Below are 17,456 nucleotides of genomic sequence, written 5' to 3' on the forward strand. Positions count from 1 at the left end.
TAATTTAGTTAAAATGGGGGAGTGCAAAAGGCCAGAAAGGTAAGAGGACTGAGGTCTTAAGGGTTTGTATTTCTGGAGAAGGGCGTAGAGATAAGGAGAATCTGGGTCACAGCAGGTTTAAAAACAAGGATGGGAATTTTAAAACTGAGGCATCATCAGTCTTGGAGTCAATGAAGTTCAGGAGTGATGAGAGAATGACATGGTAGTGAGTAAGTATTGGGCAACATAGTTTCAATGACTACAAGTGAATGTAGGATGAAAAATGGGAAGCCAGCCTGGAATGCAACCGACTCGTCAGTTCTAGAGATGACAATCAATGGAACAAGTGCCATTTGTGGAGGAGAGTACCAAACCTGATCACCATTGTATGTAGAAGTGTTTCCTAATTTAATTCTGGCATACCCTGGCTCAAATTTATAAGCAATGCCCTACATCCTAGGCTCTCTAGCCAGAAGAAATATTTTTCCCTGATCTACCATCTCTGCTCCCATTAACATCTTGAAAAGTGTGATCAAATTCCAGCGAATACAACATTAGTTCGTTTGATTCCTCTTCGTAATGTTAACCTTAGAGTCGGATATCATTCTGGTAATCTGATGCTGTATTTCTTCTGAAAATCAATACACCCTTCTTCAGGTGTAGTGCCAACAACTGTTCAAAGATATGGTCTAGTCTAACCAGAGCTTTGTAAAGTTGAAGCATAAGTTGTACTCCCACATATTCTGCTCCTCTGCATATAAAGATCAACAAATAGCACATTTTAAATGAGTTTCCATGCCTTCCCATGTTGTTTGAATGATCCAAATTGTGTCATGTGGTTGCAATGTCAGCTTGAGCTGCTGGGCCCTGGTTTCACTTCATTCAAGGATAGCAGATCTATCTGCTTTTCAATGTAGTGTCAGCTGAAATTTTCCAATGAAGTGCTGGAGTCAGACTTGAAATCTATACTTATCTTACCGAGTCAGCATCTGAAGGAAGTTAAAAGTGTGCATTATAGGGGCCACTGAGGAGGACTTGGAAGACCACAACTGGTGACAAATATTTGAAAGGAAACTATTAAATCAGACTCGAAATTGACTAAATCACCAGCTCAAGATGGTATACATCTCAGATGAAAGGTCACCAGTGAATAAGTAGTATAAACATTGCAAATGAGAATTATATTAAAGAACTAGACAATTAGCAACCTTCAAAGGGAAGCATATTAACAACTCGGACCTTTCTTCCAAGCTGGGCAGAATTCTCCCAATTATGGAAGAAAATAATTCAGGTCTCTCAGAAATAAAAGCAAATTATTTAAAATACTGTCCTGCTTTATCTCTTAAAGGTTAGTAATTTTCTCCAATGAAAATTTTAAGCTCTGCTCTATACATATTTTGATGATTACAAATTTGCATATTCCAAAAAAGTATTTTCTTCATGAAATAAATGCCAGAGGTACTCAAACACATTAAAAAATCTGGGTGTGGAACAGTCCTAGAATGTGGCTAGAATACAAAAACTACTGTGTTCAAAATTAATACTGGGGTGGAGGAAGAACAGGGAGGAACCTGTCTTCTGACACTGTAGTTTGAGCTCAAGTGTCCAAAAACACACTAATGGACTAATTTTTTTCATTATTCATTCATCAGATACAGGCTTCAATGGCTAGGCAAACTCCAAGGTAGTGGTCAAATGCCTCTTGAACTCCAACAGTCCTTTAGGGTTAGCTCCACCAATAGTGCTTTTAGGAGGGAGTTCCAGGATTTTGACCCACAGTAAATGCGAAGGAATGCTGGTGTAGTTCCAAGTCAGGATGGTCTGCGGCTTGGAGGGGAACTTGCAGACACTGAAGCATCCATGCATCTGCTGCTTTTGTTCCCTGTTTATCCTTATCACTTTTCTTGAATAATGGAACTATATTAGCTGCCTTCCAATTCTCTAGCATCTCTCCTGTATGAAGACAGGATTTGAAAATTAATGTCAGAGCCCCTGCAACCTCCTCTTTTATCTCCCACAACAGCCTGGAATACATGTCATCTGAGCCCAGGGATTTATCTCCTTTTAAGTGTGCTAAAACCACTAACATTGCTTGTCTCTCAATGCTAATGTGTTCGAGAATATCACAGTTCACTTGCCTGATTTAAATACCAACATCATTCTTCTATTTAGCAAATTTAATTAAGAGTTCTGTTCGTAAACAGAACATTGAAAGTGAACATTGATTCCAGCTTCAATTTACTTAGTAGACTTCCTCTTGATATGGCCATTGAACTCTCATATCTATGCTGACTTCCCCAATGCAGCACCGTGGAACTGAGTTAAAGTAAACACAAAAACAGGACCGCATCTGTCCTCTCGGGTTGATGCAAAAAATGCCTTGACACAATAATGAATAAGAGATGGGGGGAATTATTGCCAAAATTTTGCCAATACTTATCCCTAAGCCAATATCATTGAAAAAAGGATTATTTGTCATTACTACATTACTGTTTACGGAAACACGCTCGCTGAAAATTAGCTGTGTTTTCGACAGTACAATGCTGACTACATCTCAAAAAGTGCCTCATCAGCTATAAAACACTTTCGGAAACCAAGGTTGCAAAAGAAGGGTATGCAAATGCAAGTCTTCCTTTTCCATTAGGACAATACGGGAATAACGTTTAGGAAGAGAATATTTTTCATCCTTGCAAGCATTATTATTCTAAAACAGAACAGTTTGCCTGCTACCTTGCTTCCAAGTCTTGATGCATTGATTTGTTTAAGATACATTAAGGGAGACAGATATGCTTAGAAGTATTATCTTGGGAGTAACACCATTCCATCGCCCATTAGATGAGATCTGTGATAACAATACTGTGACCTACATCTATCACGCAAACAAATTTCTTAAGGAGTGTAAATTCCATTAGAACTACAAATATTAAATGGCCCTAAATAAGAAACAATAGATAGCAATGTAAAATTAAGAAAATAAATTGCTATTTTTCCCCCCAAAAGTCAGTATTTTTCATTTAAAATGAATCAAAGTGCTTCATACATAACTTTCAAAATGTAAATGGAGCATAATGAAACAGGAAGTGATCTATTTTGATACATGGAAGAAATACTAACATGAAGAAACTGAAGCATTGATCATAACATGACAACTAGGGAGGTAAATTTAAGACTAGGAAGAGGTTCGATGTGATACATATAGGAAAGTTGCTGCTTGCGAGGAAAACCAAGACAGAGGGTCATAAATAGGGCTGTATGACACTGGCAAGTTTGAAAGAGAGGGGGCTTAGATGATCAGATTAGGTAAGTGCAGGACCTGTAACACATAATAAAAAAGTCCTGACAGGACAAGAGGGGAGATCGACAAGAAACTAATGAAAGATAAATGAAAAGAGCAAGGGTGGAGGCAGGGTGTCCAAACACACTGAACTGATAGACATCTTGGTCACTTAAGATTGTAACAATGATTTCTTCCGATTAGCTGTAAGAAGGGCAGGTAGAGGTTATAGCAGACAGTCAAGAAAGCAGCAAGGACTGCTGTGCATTTTAACCTCAACAACATCCTCAATTGAAATTAAAACATCCCTTTGTAATTTCCCTTTTTTGAAAAACATGCTTCTAAATTTCTAACTGTAGGTCACAGTAAAATCAAGGTAGCAACCCAATATCATTCATATCGTGCAACCTATCAGTTAGCTGAGCAAGAGCTAAAGCTTCAGTTTGAAATGCTACATTTGAACAAGTGAGCTTATTAATATCAATTACCAGCCTTGCTTTCTGCTATACCATGTGACAGTTATGACAGATCTCAGAAGTGATCATAAAAGCAAAGCAATGTTTTTTTCACAAATCAAAATTATCCATATGATGCTGTACTCCATGCATCATAATCAACTATGATAATAAGCTTGGTACAAGACAGTTTATGCCATTTTAAAGTGACTGCAATCTTGTTAGTCAAACAAAAAACATGCTCTTCTATGCGCGCATTATTTTTGAAACATTTGATAAATATTATGTTTACATTAATGAAAACATATACTGAAGCCAAGTACTGTAATCTTGCAGTCAATGCATTCAACATTGGCATTATAGCCTAGATCTTGTTTGCAGGCAAAAGAAACTGCAGACGCTGGATTCGTAGACAGACAAGGAGGCTGAAAGAACACAGCAAGCCAGGCAGCATCAGGTGGTGAAGAAGTCAACGTTTCAGACATAACTCTTCTTCAGGACTGGGGGTGGGAGTAAGGGGAGCTGCAGATGAAGGGGGTTGCTGGGGGTGGTGAGGTGAGGATAGGTGAACACAGGAAGAGGGTGCAACCTGTTTGGCCGATTGGAAGAATGAATCCAGTTGGTGGTTAGAAGGGAGGATCAATGAGAGGAATGAAAGGGAGTGGGGAGGGGCTGGGAAGTGAGTCAGGTGATGGGAAGGGAGGTAATTTGAAATTGTGGTTGGGGGGTGGGGGGGTGCCAGCAGGTTTTGAATCTTATCCTGCTGCTGGAGAAGGTACCTGGGCTTCAGGGGGGGTTGGTGGGGAGAGTGGGGCAAACCAAGGATTGGCGAAGGGAACAGTTCTTGCGGAAGGCAGAGAGGGGTGAGGAGGGGAAGATGTTCTTGGTGGCGGGGTCTAGTTGGAGTTGGCAAAAGTGTTTAAGGATGATGCTTTTGATGTAGAGACTATTGCATTTGTGGAGGGGGTGGTTTAAAGCAGTGGAACAGGGAATGGAGGTTGTGTGGTGGAGGAATGTCTGAATGACAGGGGGTGAAAAGCACATTGTTCAAAACAGATGGATACCTGGGATGCTTGGGAGTGGATTGTCCCCTCATCCAAGCAGATGCAGTGGAGGTTCAGGGATTGAGACAACAGGATGGAGTTCTTGCAGGATACTGGGTGGAAGGTGGTGTAGTCCAGGTCATTGTGAGAGTCTGTGGGTTTATCGTAAACTATTTCTGATGAAGGGCTTTTGCCCGAAACGTCAATTTTCCTGCTCCTCCAATGCTGTGCTTTTCCAGCACCACTCTAATCTAAACTCTGGTTTCCAGCATCTGCAGTCTTCACTTTTGCCTGGTTTATCGTAGATGTCTGTCTGGAGACCGTCACCGGAAATAGGGAGATCAAGAAAGGGGAGGGAGGTGTCCAAGATGGACCAAGTGAATTTGAGGGCGGGGTGGAAGTTGTGGGTAAAGTCGATGAACTGCTCCAGTTGAGCTCGGGTGCAGGACGCTGCACCAATGCAGTCATCGATGTAATGGCAGAAGAGTTGGTGCCTAGAGCCTGTGTCGATATTGAACAGGGACTGTTTGGCATAGCCAACGAAGAGGCAGATATAGCTAGGGCCCATCCTAGTGTCCATGGCCACCCCCTGGATTTGGAGGAAATGGGAAGAGTTATTAAAGGAGAAGTTATTAAGGATGAGGACTAGTTCGACAAGGCGGAGGAGGATATTGGTGGAGAGGGACTACAGTAATGAGATTCTCATCAGTGTAGATTATATTTAGTTTACACCTGCATTTAAACTGAATTATTACCTGAGGTGGTTCAGCAGAGGCTGAAGTCGCTCGTCTGACTGTACAACAGGCAGCGATCTTGACGCAATCTGCAGAAAATAGGTAATGTTATAGTGAGATTCCATTCACAAACAAACAGCTAAGCCAAATTAATCAATGCACAACAAAAATTTACAAGTAGCACAATCTGTCTCTTCATGTCATCAAGACAAGCCAATCGCAAGTTCTGAAAAGTACACAAGTCTCTTCAATGATTACAAACATGAAAGCAGACAGATCTGTCCAGCCCCTCAAGTCTGTTTCACCATTCAGTTAGATCGTGGCTGATTTGCATCTTAACTCCATTTATCTGATTTAATTCCATAACCTTTGCCAAACAGAAAAGTCAGAATTAAAAGTTTCAAATGACTCACAGCGTCAACAGATATGTGGGAAAGAGTTTCAGATTTGAGCAACATTGAATAAGCCTCATACATTATCTATGAATGGCTTAATTCTTAAAGTTATTACCCCTTTGTTCCGGACCCCAACCCCAACTCACCTTAAGTAAATTGGGAAACTGGAACAATCTGTGGAAAGAAAATTAACGTTTCAAGTCTGGTGACCCTTCTCTAGAACTGATTGTAGCTAGGAAAAGTTGGGAGGGAGGGAGGAGTGAATGAATAGGTAGAGATGGAGCCCTAAGAGACAGAGGTAGGCACTCAAAGGATGGATGTTAATATGGAGAAAGTGAGTCTGCAGATGCTGGAGATCAGAGTCGAAAGGTGTGGCGCTGGAAAAACACAATAGGTTGGGCAGCATCCAAGGAACAGGAGAATTAACATTTCGGGCATAAGCCCTTCATCAGGAATGTGGCACATTCTTCTGCATCCATTTTCACATCTAAACTATCTCTCACCTTCAATTCAGTGCTTTCTTATTTATGGCTAAACCATTTGATTTCATTCCTCAATTCCGTATCGGACTTGCTAATGTTTTTTTTAAGAATATCATCTATTCCTTACTTCACTGTTCATGGATGCTGGTTGATTTTATATTTAAGTGTGTACCCATTTAGTTTAAATAGCTTGTCACTCCAACATTTACCTTACTGGAATACCAGTGGCTACCTGATTGGAATAACACACCAGAGACTTGGTCTATTAACCCAGAGAACATGCACAGATCCCAACAAGAGTTTTAAGAATATGAATGATGTCAAAGCTTCTTGCCTTGGAGTCATCAGGACTGGCACACAAGAAATCAAACTTAGAAAGGGAACAACAATTTATAAAGCATAAAAGGCTGCTGATCAAGCTTAGCATGGAGATGCAGCAGGAACTGTTAACTTACAAACCAAATAGGACCCCATTCCATGTAAGCAAAAGGAACTTGTCTATATGCTGCATTTTTTATCATGGAGATAAGGGTCATGGACTTCGCCAATCCCAGTTGTTATCACCATGGCAGCACCCTTAATAATCAGAGCTTACCTGTCCGGTCTCAGTTTCCTCAGATTGATCAAGCGATTAAAATGCTAATTATTAGTGAAAATTGGCAAGATGGCAGACAACTGTTAAGTATTCATTCATGTCCTTTCATGAAGGAAGTCGGTCATCTATACTGATGTGGTCTTTATCAGATTCCAGTCCCACACTAACAGCTCTCTAAATTGCTCTCGGAAGCTCGGTTGCATCAAAGCACTGAAGAGAAGCAACAAGAAAACGGTAGGTTGTTACTTTTACACAGTCCTTACAGAAAATTTTTCAATGACTCAAACTGACAATGGTGTTCCTGCCCAACACTAGAGCGACACAGTGATTCCCGTGGTCTTGCTGTCCTCGTGCTTGCATAGAGAAGCAATTTTCCTCTCAAAATGGTGTCCTAGATCCCCAATCTTTATCTCGTGAGAGGTCGATCTTTTCTTCCGCTGTATCACTGCCACACACACAGGTCAAAAACTGCCTAACTCGCTCTCTGCAAATGTTTCCTACCAGTCTGTGCAACACACACTTCACTCCAACATGGGTGCACATCAAAACAGATCTCTTCTGATACCCACTGCAGTGCAGGCATGTTAAAAATCACAACACCAGGTTATAGTCCAACAGGTTTATCTGGAAGCACTTCCTTTCGGAGCGCTGCTCTTTCATCAGGTAGCTGGGATGTGCAGATGTGTAACCAACCTGTTTCAAACTAATGCATATATGCACATACACAATCAACCAGTTCTTCTGCACAATTAAGTAGATTGACTGAAATTCACTGAAAACATTCACTCATTTAAACTTAGTTCCTAGCGGTCCATTTAATTGCTTCATCCTCACACAAAACAACAAATGACAAAAAGAAAGTGAAATTGTGCTTCAATTCCACATTTCATAAATCTCACTACAATAAAAAGACAAATCACTGGGATCTGTAATTCTATTTTTGAGCTATTTTTCACCCTTGTACTTAACAGAAAATTGTGAAACCCAGTTGAATGGAATATTTCACCTCTTAAACATCAGCAATATTACACAGGAGACCAGCATTTCTCCCCTCAAAGAAATACAGAACACCCTTATTTCCATTTAGATGATAGTGTTCTGTGCACAGAAAAGCAAGATTGTGGTTTGTACATCCACACATCTTGCTGACATAATCAAGTGGAAATCAAGAGAAAGGCATGCATGCATCACTGACTGACTCAGGAACTATTGCACAGCAGGGAAGACAAAGATTAACAAATAAAGATATAAGCACATATCCAAAGTCTCACCAGCTGTCTCATTCAGATCCTAATTTTATCACTAAAAGGTTGCCTGACATATTGGAGTCAAGGTGCTTTTGGCCTCTTGCACAGTGTACAACAGTCAAATTGCTTCCGAGACAATGAACCGAGGTAAATTTACACAGTTCATCAAATATTTGGTCACAGAACAGAATCCTTATTCCAAGCATGAGCTCACACACTTCAATGCACCAGTGAAATACTTGGTGCCAAACAGAAAGGCTCTCCAATTTAAGTCCTCGTCTAGGCCAGGATATGCCCTTTTCAAGTACAGCAGCCAGTTACAAGGAGAAAGTCTGCATTAGATTATTTCAAAAGTGGTCTCTGTACTTATACCTGGAAAAAAGACTAAAGGGAAAAATCCAGTGAAACTTTCACTATCGGATAGAAATGAAGTTTTCAAGCAGATTCCATCCAGATAATGATTTGAGTGATATTTGAAATATGATTGTCTTCAATTTTGTATCTAAAATTTTATGTGGAGGTTCAATTTTGAAAACTGTTAGTGTTGGCGAAACATCACACTTGCACTCTCATTATGCAGGATAATAGTGAATAAATCTCTGTGCACAGCTAAGTAGAAAATGTTTTCAGTTGGCAAGGCCAACAATATCTGTCTTGCTCCCTATTGTCTTCACCCTTTTGAAGGTGGTGGCTCAGGCTGGAGCATGGTGCCACAGATCCAAGTGCAAAATGAAAACTTCTGACTGAACCATCTTAAAACCACAGCCTGAAAGCAACATCAGACTTACCACCTGTCCACATGGCCCTCCTGACCTTAAACATGAATATCACGAAGATCAGGAATGCTCATTGTTGACTATTTGCAAACTTCAAAGTTTTGAACCCCAACCTGCATTATGTGCTGCCATGCTCAGGTAATTATGCCACAGCATTTATGAAAAAGACAGTCACTTTACAAGGCTAGAGGAGAATTTTTTTTAATGAGCTTTGCCAATAAAGGAGTGGCAATAAATTTAATAGTTTTCAGGAGGGAAATGGAAAGGAAAAATATGAGGAGTGTGAGGATAGAGCAAGGAAAAGCTATGATGGGTTGAATGGCCTCTTATGTTTTATGATCCTATAATTCATAGATATTATTGAACTGATTGTTCCTTTGTAAAAAAAAAGTAATCGTCAAGAATATTTTGGAAAATGCTTATACTGCATAAGAAGTATCAAAGCTCCAGATATTTCAGCATTTATTTAAGCACCAACAATGCAGGCAGAGTTGAACCGTCATCTGCTATGAAGTCAACTTTACTTTACCACTACAAAAAGGCATTTGCTCTGCATTAATGTGCACTCCTTCCATTTCCAAAATACCAGTTAGTTTTCACACACAGGGGCTATGTTAAGGCAAATTTTCCAACCTTGTCCACAAAGGAGAAAGCTGACAATGCTTGAACCGACTGCATGTGGAATTTTATGACTGACAAGAAAAGGAAGACCAAAATCTCATCAATCTCTGTTGGGATAACAGTACACATGGCTACCCTACTGCTTCTAATCCATTTCTAACAATAATGACCATCATTTGTCTGAAGCATTTCACATACAGGAATCTTGAAGCAGTTTAAAGATACTGAAGAGTGCATTGATGAAAATACTGAACTTGTTCAGCATACACATATAGCATCTTTTAACATTGCAAAACAGCATGAAAATGTCTTTGATCATTTTACACAAACATTTGACAGACATGATAACAGGACAGATGGCCTAACATTTGATCAGAGAGATAGACTTGAACAGTGTTTCGAAGATGCAAGGTAAGGCATTGTGTCAAAGTGGTTTAAGCAGTTACTTCCAGACCTGAAGGCTTCTGAACTGAAGATCCAGCCAATGTTGGAGCAATTTAAATTATCACATGCAATTTGGAGGAACACAGCATCTCAATGGATTGTTGGTTACAGATGGAGAGGAACAAGGCGTGGACAGTTTTATAAATAAAAATTTTTTAGAAGGACTTATTTTACTTCCACTTCTCAGTTTCTTTTGACCCAAGAAAGAAACTGATTTTTTAAAAAATTTAGAAGTCTCATTTTCCACAATCTTGTTCAGATAGGAATGTTAGACACATCCAGAACAATGTCAAGAGTGTGGTGCTGGAAAAGCACAGTAGGTCAGGCAGCATCCAAGGAGCAGGGGAATCGATGTTTCGGGCATAAGCCCTTCATCCCAAAATGTTGACTCTCCTGCTCCTTGGATTCTGCCTGACCAGCTGTGCTTTTCCAGCACCACACACTCAACTCTGATCTCCAGCATCTGTAGTCCTCACTATCTACATCCAGAATAATGGGAACATATTCAATTAAATATTTACTGTTGCATTAAATGCCTTCAACATTCTTTGTCTCACCAGCTTTCAGACATCATGCCTGACACACAACAAAAGTCACAGAGTCGGAGTTTGTTACAGAATGGATAAAGACCGTTCAGCCCTACATGTCCACTTGGGTCATCAGGCATCTCTCTACTCTAACCCCATTTTCCAGCACTCAGCCTGTAACCTTGTATGTATTGCACTGCCAGTGCTCACCTGAATACTTCTTAAATATTGTGATGGCGCCCACCTCTACTGCCCCTTTCAGGCAGTGAAAAAGAAACTACCTTGCATTTAGCAGAATGATTTCAAGTTGTAAATTAATATCAAAGCTTGACATCATGAATCACCAGAAAGTAGATTTATTAAAGACTTCAAACAAAGATATACATTTTGACCTCAATGTAGGATCACAAAACTAAATGAGAAAACCGATTAAAATGGCTTAGAAATTTTACCTGTGGAAAGTATTCTTCCACAAAACTGCCACCAGTCATAAATTATTTCACAAGAAAGCTGCCTTGTTCATTTAAGCCCGTATTAAATTCCCTTTGCAAACCCCATTAAACAACTGCTTATCTTACATTTAAACTGAGAACCACTACTTGCTATTTTATTCCATCAATCTGAACATGATTGAAGCAATAAGGAGAACCAATAAAAAAAGGCTTTGAAACTCAGGGAATTGCAGCTTCGAATAAACTGTCTACTACCACACAGCAGGACTTACAATGTCTTATTTGTGCAGGTCACCACAAATGAATGGTAAAATATGTCATTCCCCACAAAAGAGATTAGAAGTTGCAAAGCAGATTTGCTATGGATTGCAAGATATTACTGCTAATAATAACAACATTATCTCAGATTGGCAAAGAAAAATAACTACCAATCAAACCCTGAAATCAGGAAGAGAAAGTGATACCGCAGAGGCTGGAGATCAGAGTTGAGAATGCAGTGCTGGAAAAGCACAGCTGGTCAGGCAGCATCCAAGGTGCAGTAGAATAGACTCTGGGCGTAAGCCCTTCAACAGGAATTAGGCTTTTGGGCCGCGAGCCTGAGAGATAAATGGGAGGGGGATGGTAGCTGCGAACGCAATAGGTCGATGAAGGTGGGGGAGAAGGGTGTATGCTGGAGAGGAGGGTGGAGCAGATAGATGGGAAAGACAATGGACAGGTCAAGAGGGCAGTGTCAAGTTAGAGGCTTGGGACTGGGATAAGGTGTGGGCGGGGGTGGGGGAGGCTGGGTTGAGGAAACTGGTGAAATCCACATTAATCCTGTGTAGTTGCAGAGTCCCAAGGAGGAAGATGAGGCATTCTTCTTTTTGGTGTCAGCTGGTTAGGGTTAGGCAATGGAGACAGCACAGGACCTTCGTGTCTCCTCTAAGCCTCCAACTCGACACCGCTCTCCAGACCTGTCCATTGTCTTTCCCATCTATTCGCTCCACCCTCCTCTCGGACTTATCACCTTTTCCCCCACCTTCATCTACTCACTGCATTCTCAGCTACATTTCCCCCAGCCCCACCCCCCCCCCTTCCCATCTCACAGCACTCCCGACCCAGAAGGCTCATTGCTGAAGGGCTTCTGCTCAAAATATATTCTCTCCCGCTCCTCGGATGCTGCCTGACCGGCTGTGCTTTTCTAGCACCACACTCTCGACTCTAAACTCAGTAATCAACCGAACACCACCCACTGGCAAGACACTTTGCCAAGTGTTGATAAGGAAGGGTGTCTGGGAAAGTTTGGAAACTTATCAGGACAAAAAAGACCAAAGCCAAGGTGCAGGCATGGATATTAAGCACTTCAAACAAAGACTGATCAGATAGGAACCTAAGCAGGTCAACAACCGGAATGCTTTGGTGTCCACTGACAATTATGCGGACAATGAGTGACATGTTCAAGCACACGCGATGTTTTGCTGAATGAGCCATGATATTCAGTTTCCTTTTGACAGTGTGATTGGCTATTAGGTGCAAAACAGGTCAAGTCAAAATGATCGGTGTCTATGCAGCTGTTTGCCCTGTTTGCCAGATGGAGCCAAGTAATTTGGGTCACTTGTAACTTGGACAAAGCTACTGGAGGATGGCGAAGAGTGAGCAAGTGCAGGTTTAGCCAAATTCTTTTACACAGGCTGCCATGATGCAACAGCCTGTATGAAAGCCTAAATGAATGATGCGGCTGCCAGCCAAAGAGGTGTCCCAAGTACTCGCCATCAATGCCATCAAATGTAGCCAGGGCCTAACAGCTCACAAGTGTTAAACATGATGCTATCTCATCTTTAGGCTAGATGAAATCTTAGAGACAAGCATACCAATTTCTTTTTATAAACCCATTCTCATGCACCTTCATCTGCCACCTTGCTCCCTCACCTGCAGTCTTATTTTACTTGTTAGTGACTTTGGGGCTTGTAATTTCTGTTTACTTCCTGGAACATATCAACCATTGGCATAAAATCCAGGTATGCCTTCTGCGAGATCCAATCCAATGCTGCCTCTCTCATTCACTGCTGGATCCTGCATCAGCAATCAGACCCAAAACCTTTTTACAAGCAATAAAAGGTACCTTTTTGCCTGATCCAGGTTGGATTTTGATCCAAATTGGAAGATTTTAAAAATTTATTTGTGGGATGTCAGCATCACTAGATAGGTGAGCATCACTAGATAGGTGAGCATTTATTTCCCATCCATAATTCCCCAAACAACAGTTAAGAGTCAACCACATTTCTGTGGGTCTGGAGTCCCTAAAGGTCATTAGTGAATCAGATGGGTTTTTACTACAATTCATAGTGGTTACACAATTGACATTAGACTGACTTTTAATTCCACCTGCCAATTTGGGATTGAAAACCAAGTTCCCTTTACATTAGCCTAGGTTTCTCAATTGCCGGTCTAGTGATGTTATCACTATGCCACCATCTTCTCTGAATTTGGGCTCTTAAGAACACCAACTTTTGCAAATCTACCTTCGTGGAACTAGCATTGCGCCTAAGATAGCTAAAGTGACTAGTGTTGCTCTGCAGACCTTGTTGTATTGTATGAGTATATAGTTGATAACATTAGTGCATAACCAATTTGTATATATCCACATTATAAACTATCATGTTCATTACCTTGTCAGATTTTAACAAGGAAACTAAACACCTTTAACATATCATCCACCTCCTCTCAACATCCCACATCTGACATCTCCTCAAATCTCAGTTTCAGCTAAAATAAAGGAGTCAGATTTCCCAAAATTGATTTCTGATTAACAGAAGCAAATTACAAAACAGATTAAAAGACATTTACTTTATAATGCTGGTAGCAGCTCGTGTTTTTGGAATGATTCATTATTAATTGCTCTGCCCTTGAGAACCCTGGCCTGCATGTTTTAACCATCTTTATTCAACAGTACATGGTTGGGGAAAAGACAGGTGTAGAAGTGAACCTTTTTACGCCAAAAAGGTAAGACAACAAGGCTACCTATGACACTATTCACTCTTGCAGCATGACCAAGTGTTTGTAAACAAACTTTTCAGGCCATTATATTCTGGTCTCCATTTCAACTGATGCTTCCCTTGTAGGTTTCAATCACTGTTCCAAACAAAAAGCTATATATCTCAACTGAGTATTATTGAATTGGGCATTTTCTTTTGTATTTGCTCATCTGTATTTATTGAAATCTAACTTCGCTGTTATCTTTTAAAATTGATAAAGGGTTTGGCGCTTTGTATCATTTCAAATTAAAAAAACCTACTTTAGCACAATGTGGATGCTTTGTGCAGACAGAAATTTTGATTACAAGGTCAGCTGGGAGACTGTAAATATACGCTTCAGAAGTCATGTTTTTGCTAATTGCTTTTCAAGTGTAGAGATTCTCCTCTATTATTTTTGGAGAGATGAAAGATGATCCATCTGGTAACAGATGTACAGTTTTAGGTCATGTCAGCTCTCTAACATCAGCAGTCTATGGGCTTGTTATTTATTTCAGAGCTGATATTTTTAACGAAACATTTGTATGTTGGCCTTTTCTAGACATGCTTAACTTTTTTTTGTTTTTGCTCATCACTTAGGCTAAGGATTATTTAGCTGGTACATATCGGAGGCAATGATAAGTGCATAAAATTACTGAAAACACCTTGAACTCCCCAAGTACAAGTTGACAATTGACTTTATCTCAGCTATCAATCACAATAAGTGATCAGAGACTGCTTCACAGGAAGTCATCAGCAATTATCCATCAACCACATAAATGATGGAAGGAAAACAGCACGAGTACAGAGTGGATTGGTACACCATTATATGATTCAAAGAAACAAATATTCCAGCTTCAAAACACCCGCAGCCATTGATTTCCTGATAATTAAACTTAATTTATGCTTTCATGGCACACAATTTTAAATCAAGGTGTACAAATGCATCAGTCCAACTCCCTCACCGTCAGTGACTGTTGAATAAGTTTTAATTGTTCTATGGCCCAAAGTTAATCACTAGCCAGATACACACAAATTTAAGATACAAGGCCACAACACCAACAGTCACTTATTTCCTAAGATCATTCTCACTTATTCCTCATAAAACACAAATAACTTGTATTTGTCTTGTGCCTCTAATGCAGTAGAACTTTTCAAGGTTCTTCAAGAATCAACTGCATCTGACACCAGATCAGCTAAGGAGATACTGGGGGTAGCTAACAAAAGGGGTCAATTGTTAGGGAAGGAATTCTCAGCATATGGACCAAGCAGCGGCCAGTGGTGCAACAATGCAAATGGTGGAAGCTGAAGAGGTCAAAACTAAAGGACCGAAGTGTATTGAAGCCACAGAAAGATTTGGAATTAGCTAGGTTTTCCGCTTTGCTGCAAAATACCTTTCTACCACAGTTATGCTCACCACATCGTAATGTTTAAATCAACAGTCTATTTGCGCTAAATTATTGGAAATCTAGACTTATTTGCATTGAGATTTCTGTCAGGTGCAAAAGACGCAAAATCTCCAGGGAAAAAGAAAGGAGAGAATAAAAGTTTATCTTCACTGTATTGCAGTTGTAAGAATTCCAATAGTTATTCTTTTGAAGAAAAAAAGAGATTCTCACTCATTGAGGGAGAGCACAATCAGAATGGATTATTCACACCTCTTAGAATAATACATTTCATTTCCCTTTTGAACCACTGAATGCAGAGCCAGCTGCAGCAAAGTGACGCAAAAATATTTAATGACTTGTCAGCAAATTAAACCACTTGCATGTGAGCAGATGCATGGCAGGAGTACAGAGAAGGCAAAGCAAAACTGCAGAAATCGTGAGTTGCGATGTCAGCAGAAATGAAGATAGAATGGAACACTGAGGAAGAAGGGATTGGTTTTAATCTTGCTCAAGTCAAATTAAAGTTTGGGAGGGCAATGGATGAGTACACCATTCATCCATCCAAGTCCTGGGAATGCTGTTGTCAAGCATGCTTTTCCTTTTTAAGAAAGAAAGAGAAAAAAGGACAGTTATCCACAAACAATTGAAATCTGTTCTCTAATTTTGGCCATTTGTTCCTCCTGGAATTCCTTAGCTCCACCACTGCCCTCAGTTTTTAAATGGAGTTAGATACAGCTTATTCAGTTTATGCTTTCAGTCTCACCATGCTACTTAAAATGCGGGAAACCAGGAAAAAGACAGAACTAATCTAACTACCAGTCATCCCCCTTACACTGTACATTCCAGTTTGTGCATTGACATTTCAAGATCGCCCATTCAGGTTGCAATTAATTCATCTATTCAAAATGATAGTTTGATGGCAACAGTGTTCCCAAGACCTTGTTTCAATTAACACAACATCACATTTAAGTTTCTTAAGTAGTTGGTCTGATGCATTAAAAATTAGCTTTTCTTTTCCCAGTGTTTCAAAAGATCAAAGCTTAATAGGGTAAAAACAATATTGGAATTATTTTCTTTACAGAGGAGAGATTTAATAAAGATGCTCACAATCATGAGAGATTTTGTAGATCAGGAAAAACAGCTTCCACTGGAGGAGAGTCAACTGCTAGAGGAAACAGATTTAAGATAATTGATTTAAAAAAGCCAGAGGGGTGGTGAAGAGATTTCTTTTAAAAATAAGAATTATGATGATATGTAATGCAGTGCTCAAATGGACTGTGGAAGTAGTTTCAATTGTAAGATCTACAGAAGAATCTCTGCAGACTTGTACTTCAGGTAACAGTGGAGAGCGATCAAAAACAAAGAATAAGATATTTTGTAATTTAGCAACCTGTCAGCAGGTGAGACTAGGATGCGATACTGAAGCAGTCAATAGTCGTTAGATTGCACTGACAGGATGTGACTGCTTTAATTCATACACAGTAAAAATGCAAATCCAGACACCAAAGGCCACCTGCTGGGTTGTTTTAAATTAGCACTGCTCTGCCCATCTGGATTATAGCATAAACCAAACAAATACTTGCCTGACTCCAATGTGGAAATATGAGCAGTGTTGCTGTTTCTATTCTATTATGCACAAGTCACCATCGAAACTGAACATACCTTTACAAATATATTCTGCATTCTTCAAGATTAGACAGTGTACAGTTGTCAGTCTGCTAGAAAAAAAAATCCCCCTCCCTCCCACACAGTCTGCTTTATGAAGATACATAAAATGATCAAATCAAAACACAAAATTCATCCAAGTTCAGAGTGAACGCTCCCCCCGGCATTCTTGATCTTTTACTCAGCTGTGGCAATTCATGTTATTTTTATTTCCTCTACAGTGGATCCAGAGTTGTTAATCTCAGTAAAGAAGCAATCTACTGATACCTGTCTGTACTTCCTTTAAATGCTGTTCACAGAGTGAACACCTATCATGCTACTCCAGATGTTAAATATTCATATTTATCACTTTCTAGTGTACAGTTTCTCTTCAGAGTGTACAGAAGGCT

At 40.0% G+C, this 17,456-nt stretch overlaps 1 protein-coding gene across 1 annotated transcript in view; it reads right to left on the minus strand.

The window, feature by feature from the left end:
- prim2 (DNA primase subunit 2) overlaps positions 1-17,456 on the minus strand; it is a 174,370-nt gene that overhangs the window by 49,313 nt on the left and 107,601 nt on the right. The window contains exon 7 of the mRNA XM_072558388.1: positions 5,507-5,574. Within this exon, the coding sequence (XP_072414489.1) occupies positions 5,507-5,574 (68 nt within the window). The remainder of the gene's footprint in view (positions 1-5,506; positions 5,575-17,456) is intronic.

This window comes from Chiloscyllium punctatum, chromosome 3 (genome assembly GCF_047496795.1).
Source record: "Chiloscyllium punctatum isolate Juve2018m chromosome 3, sChiPun1.3, whole genome shotgun sequence".
Classification (NCBI taxonomy): domain Eukaryota; kingdom Metazoa; phylum Chordata; class Chondrichthyes; order Orectolobiformes; family Hemiscylliidae; genus Chiloscyllium; species Chiloscyllium punctatum.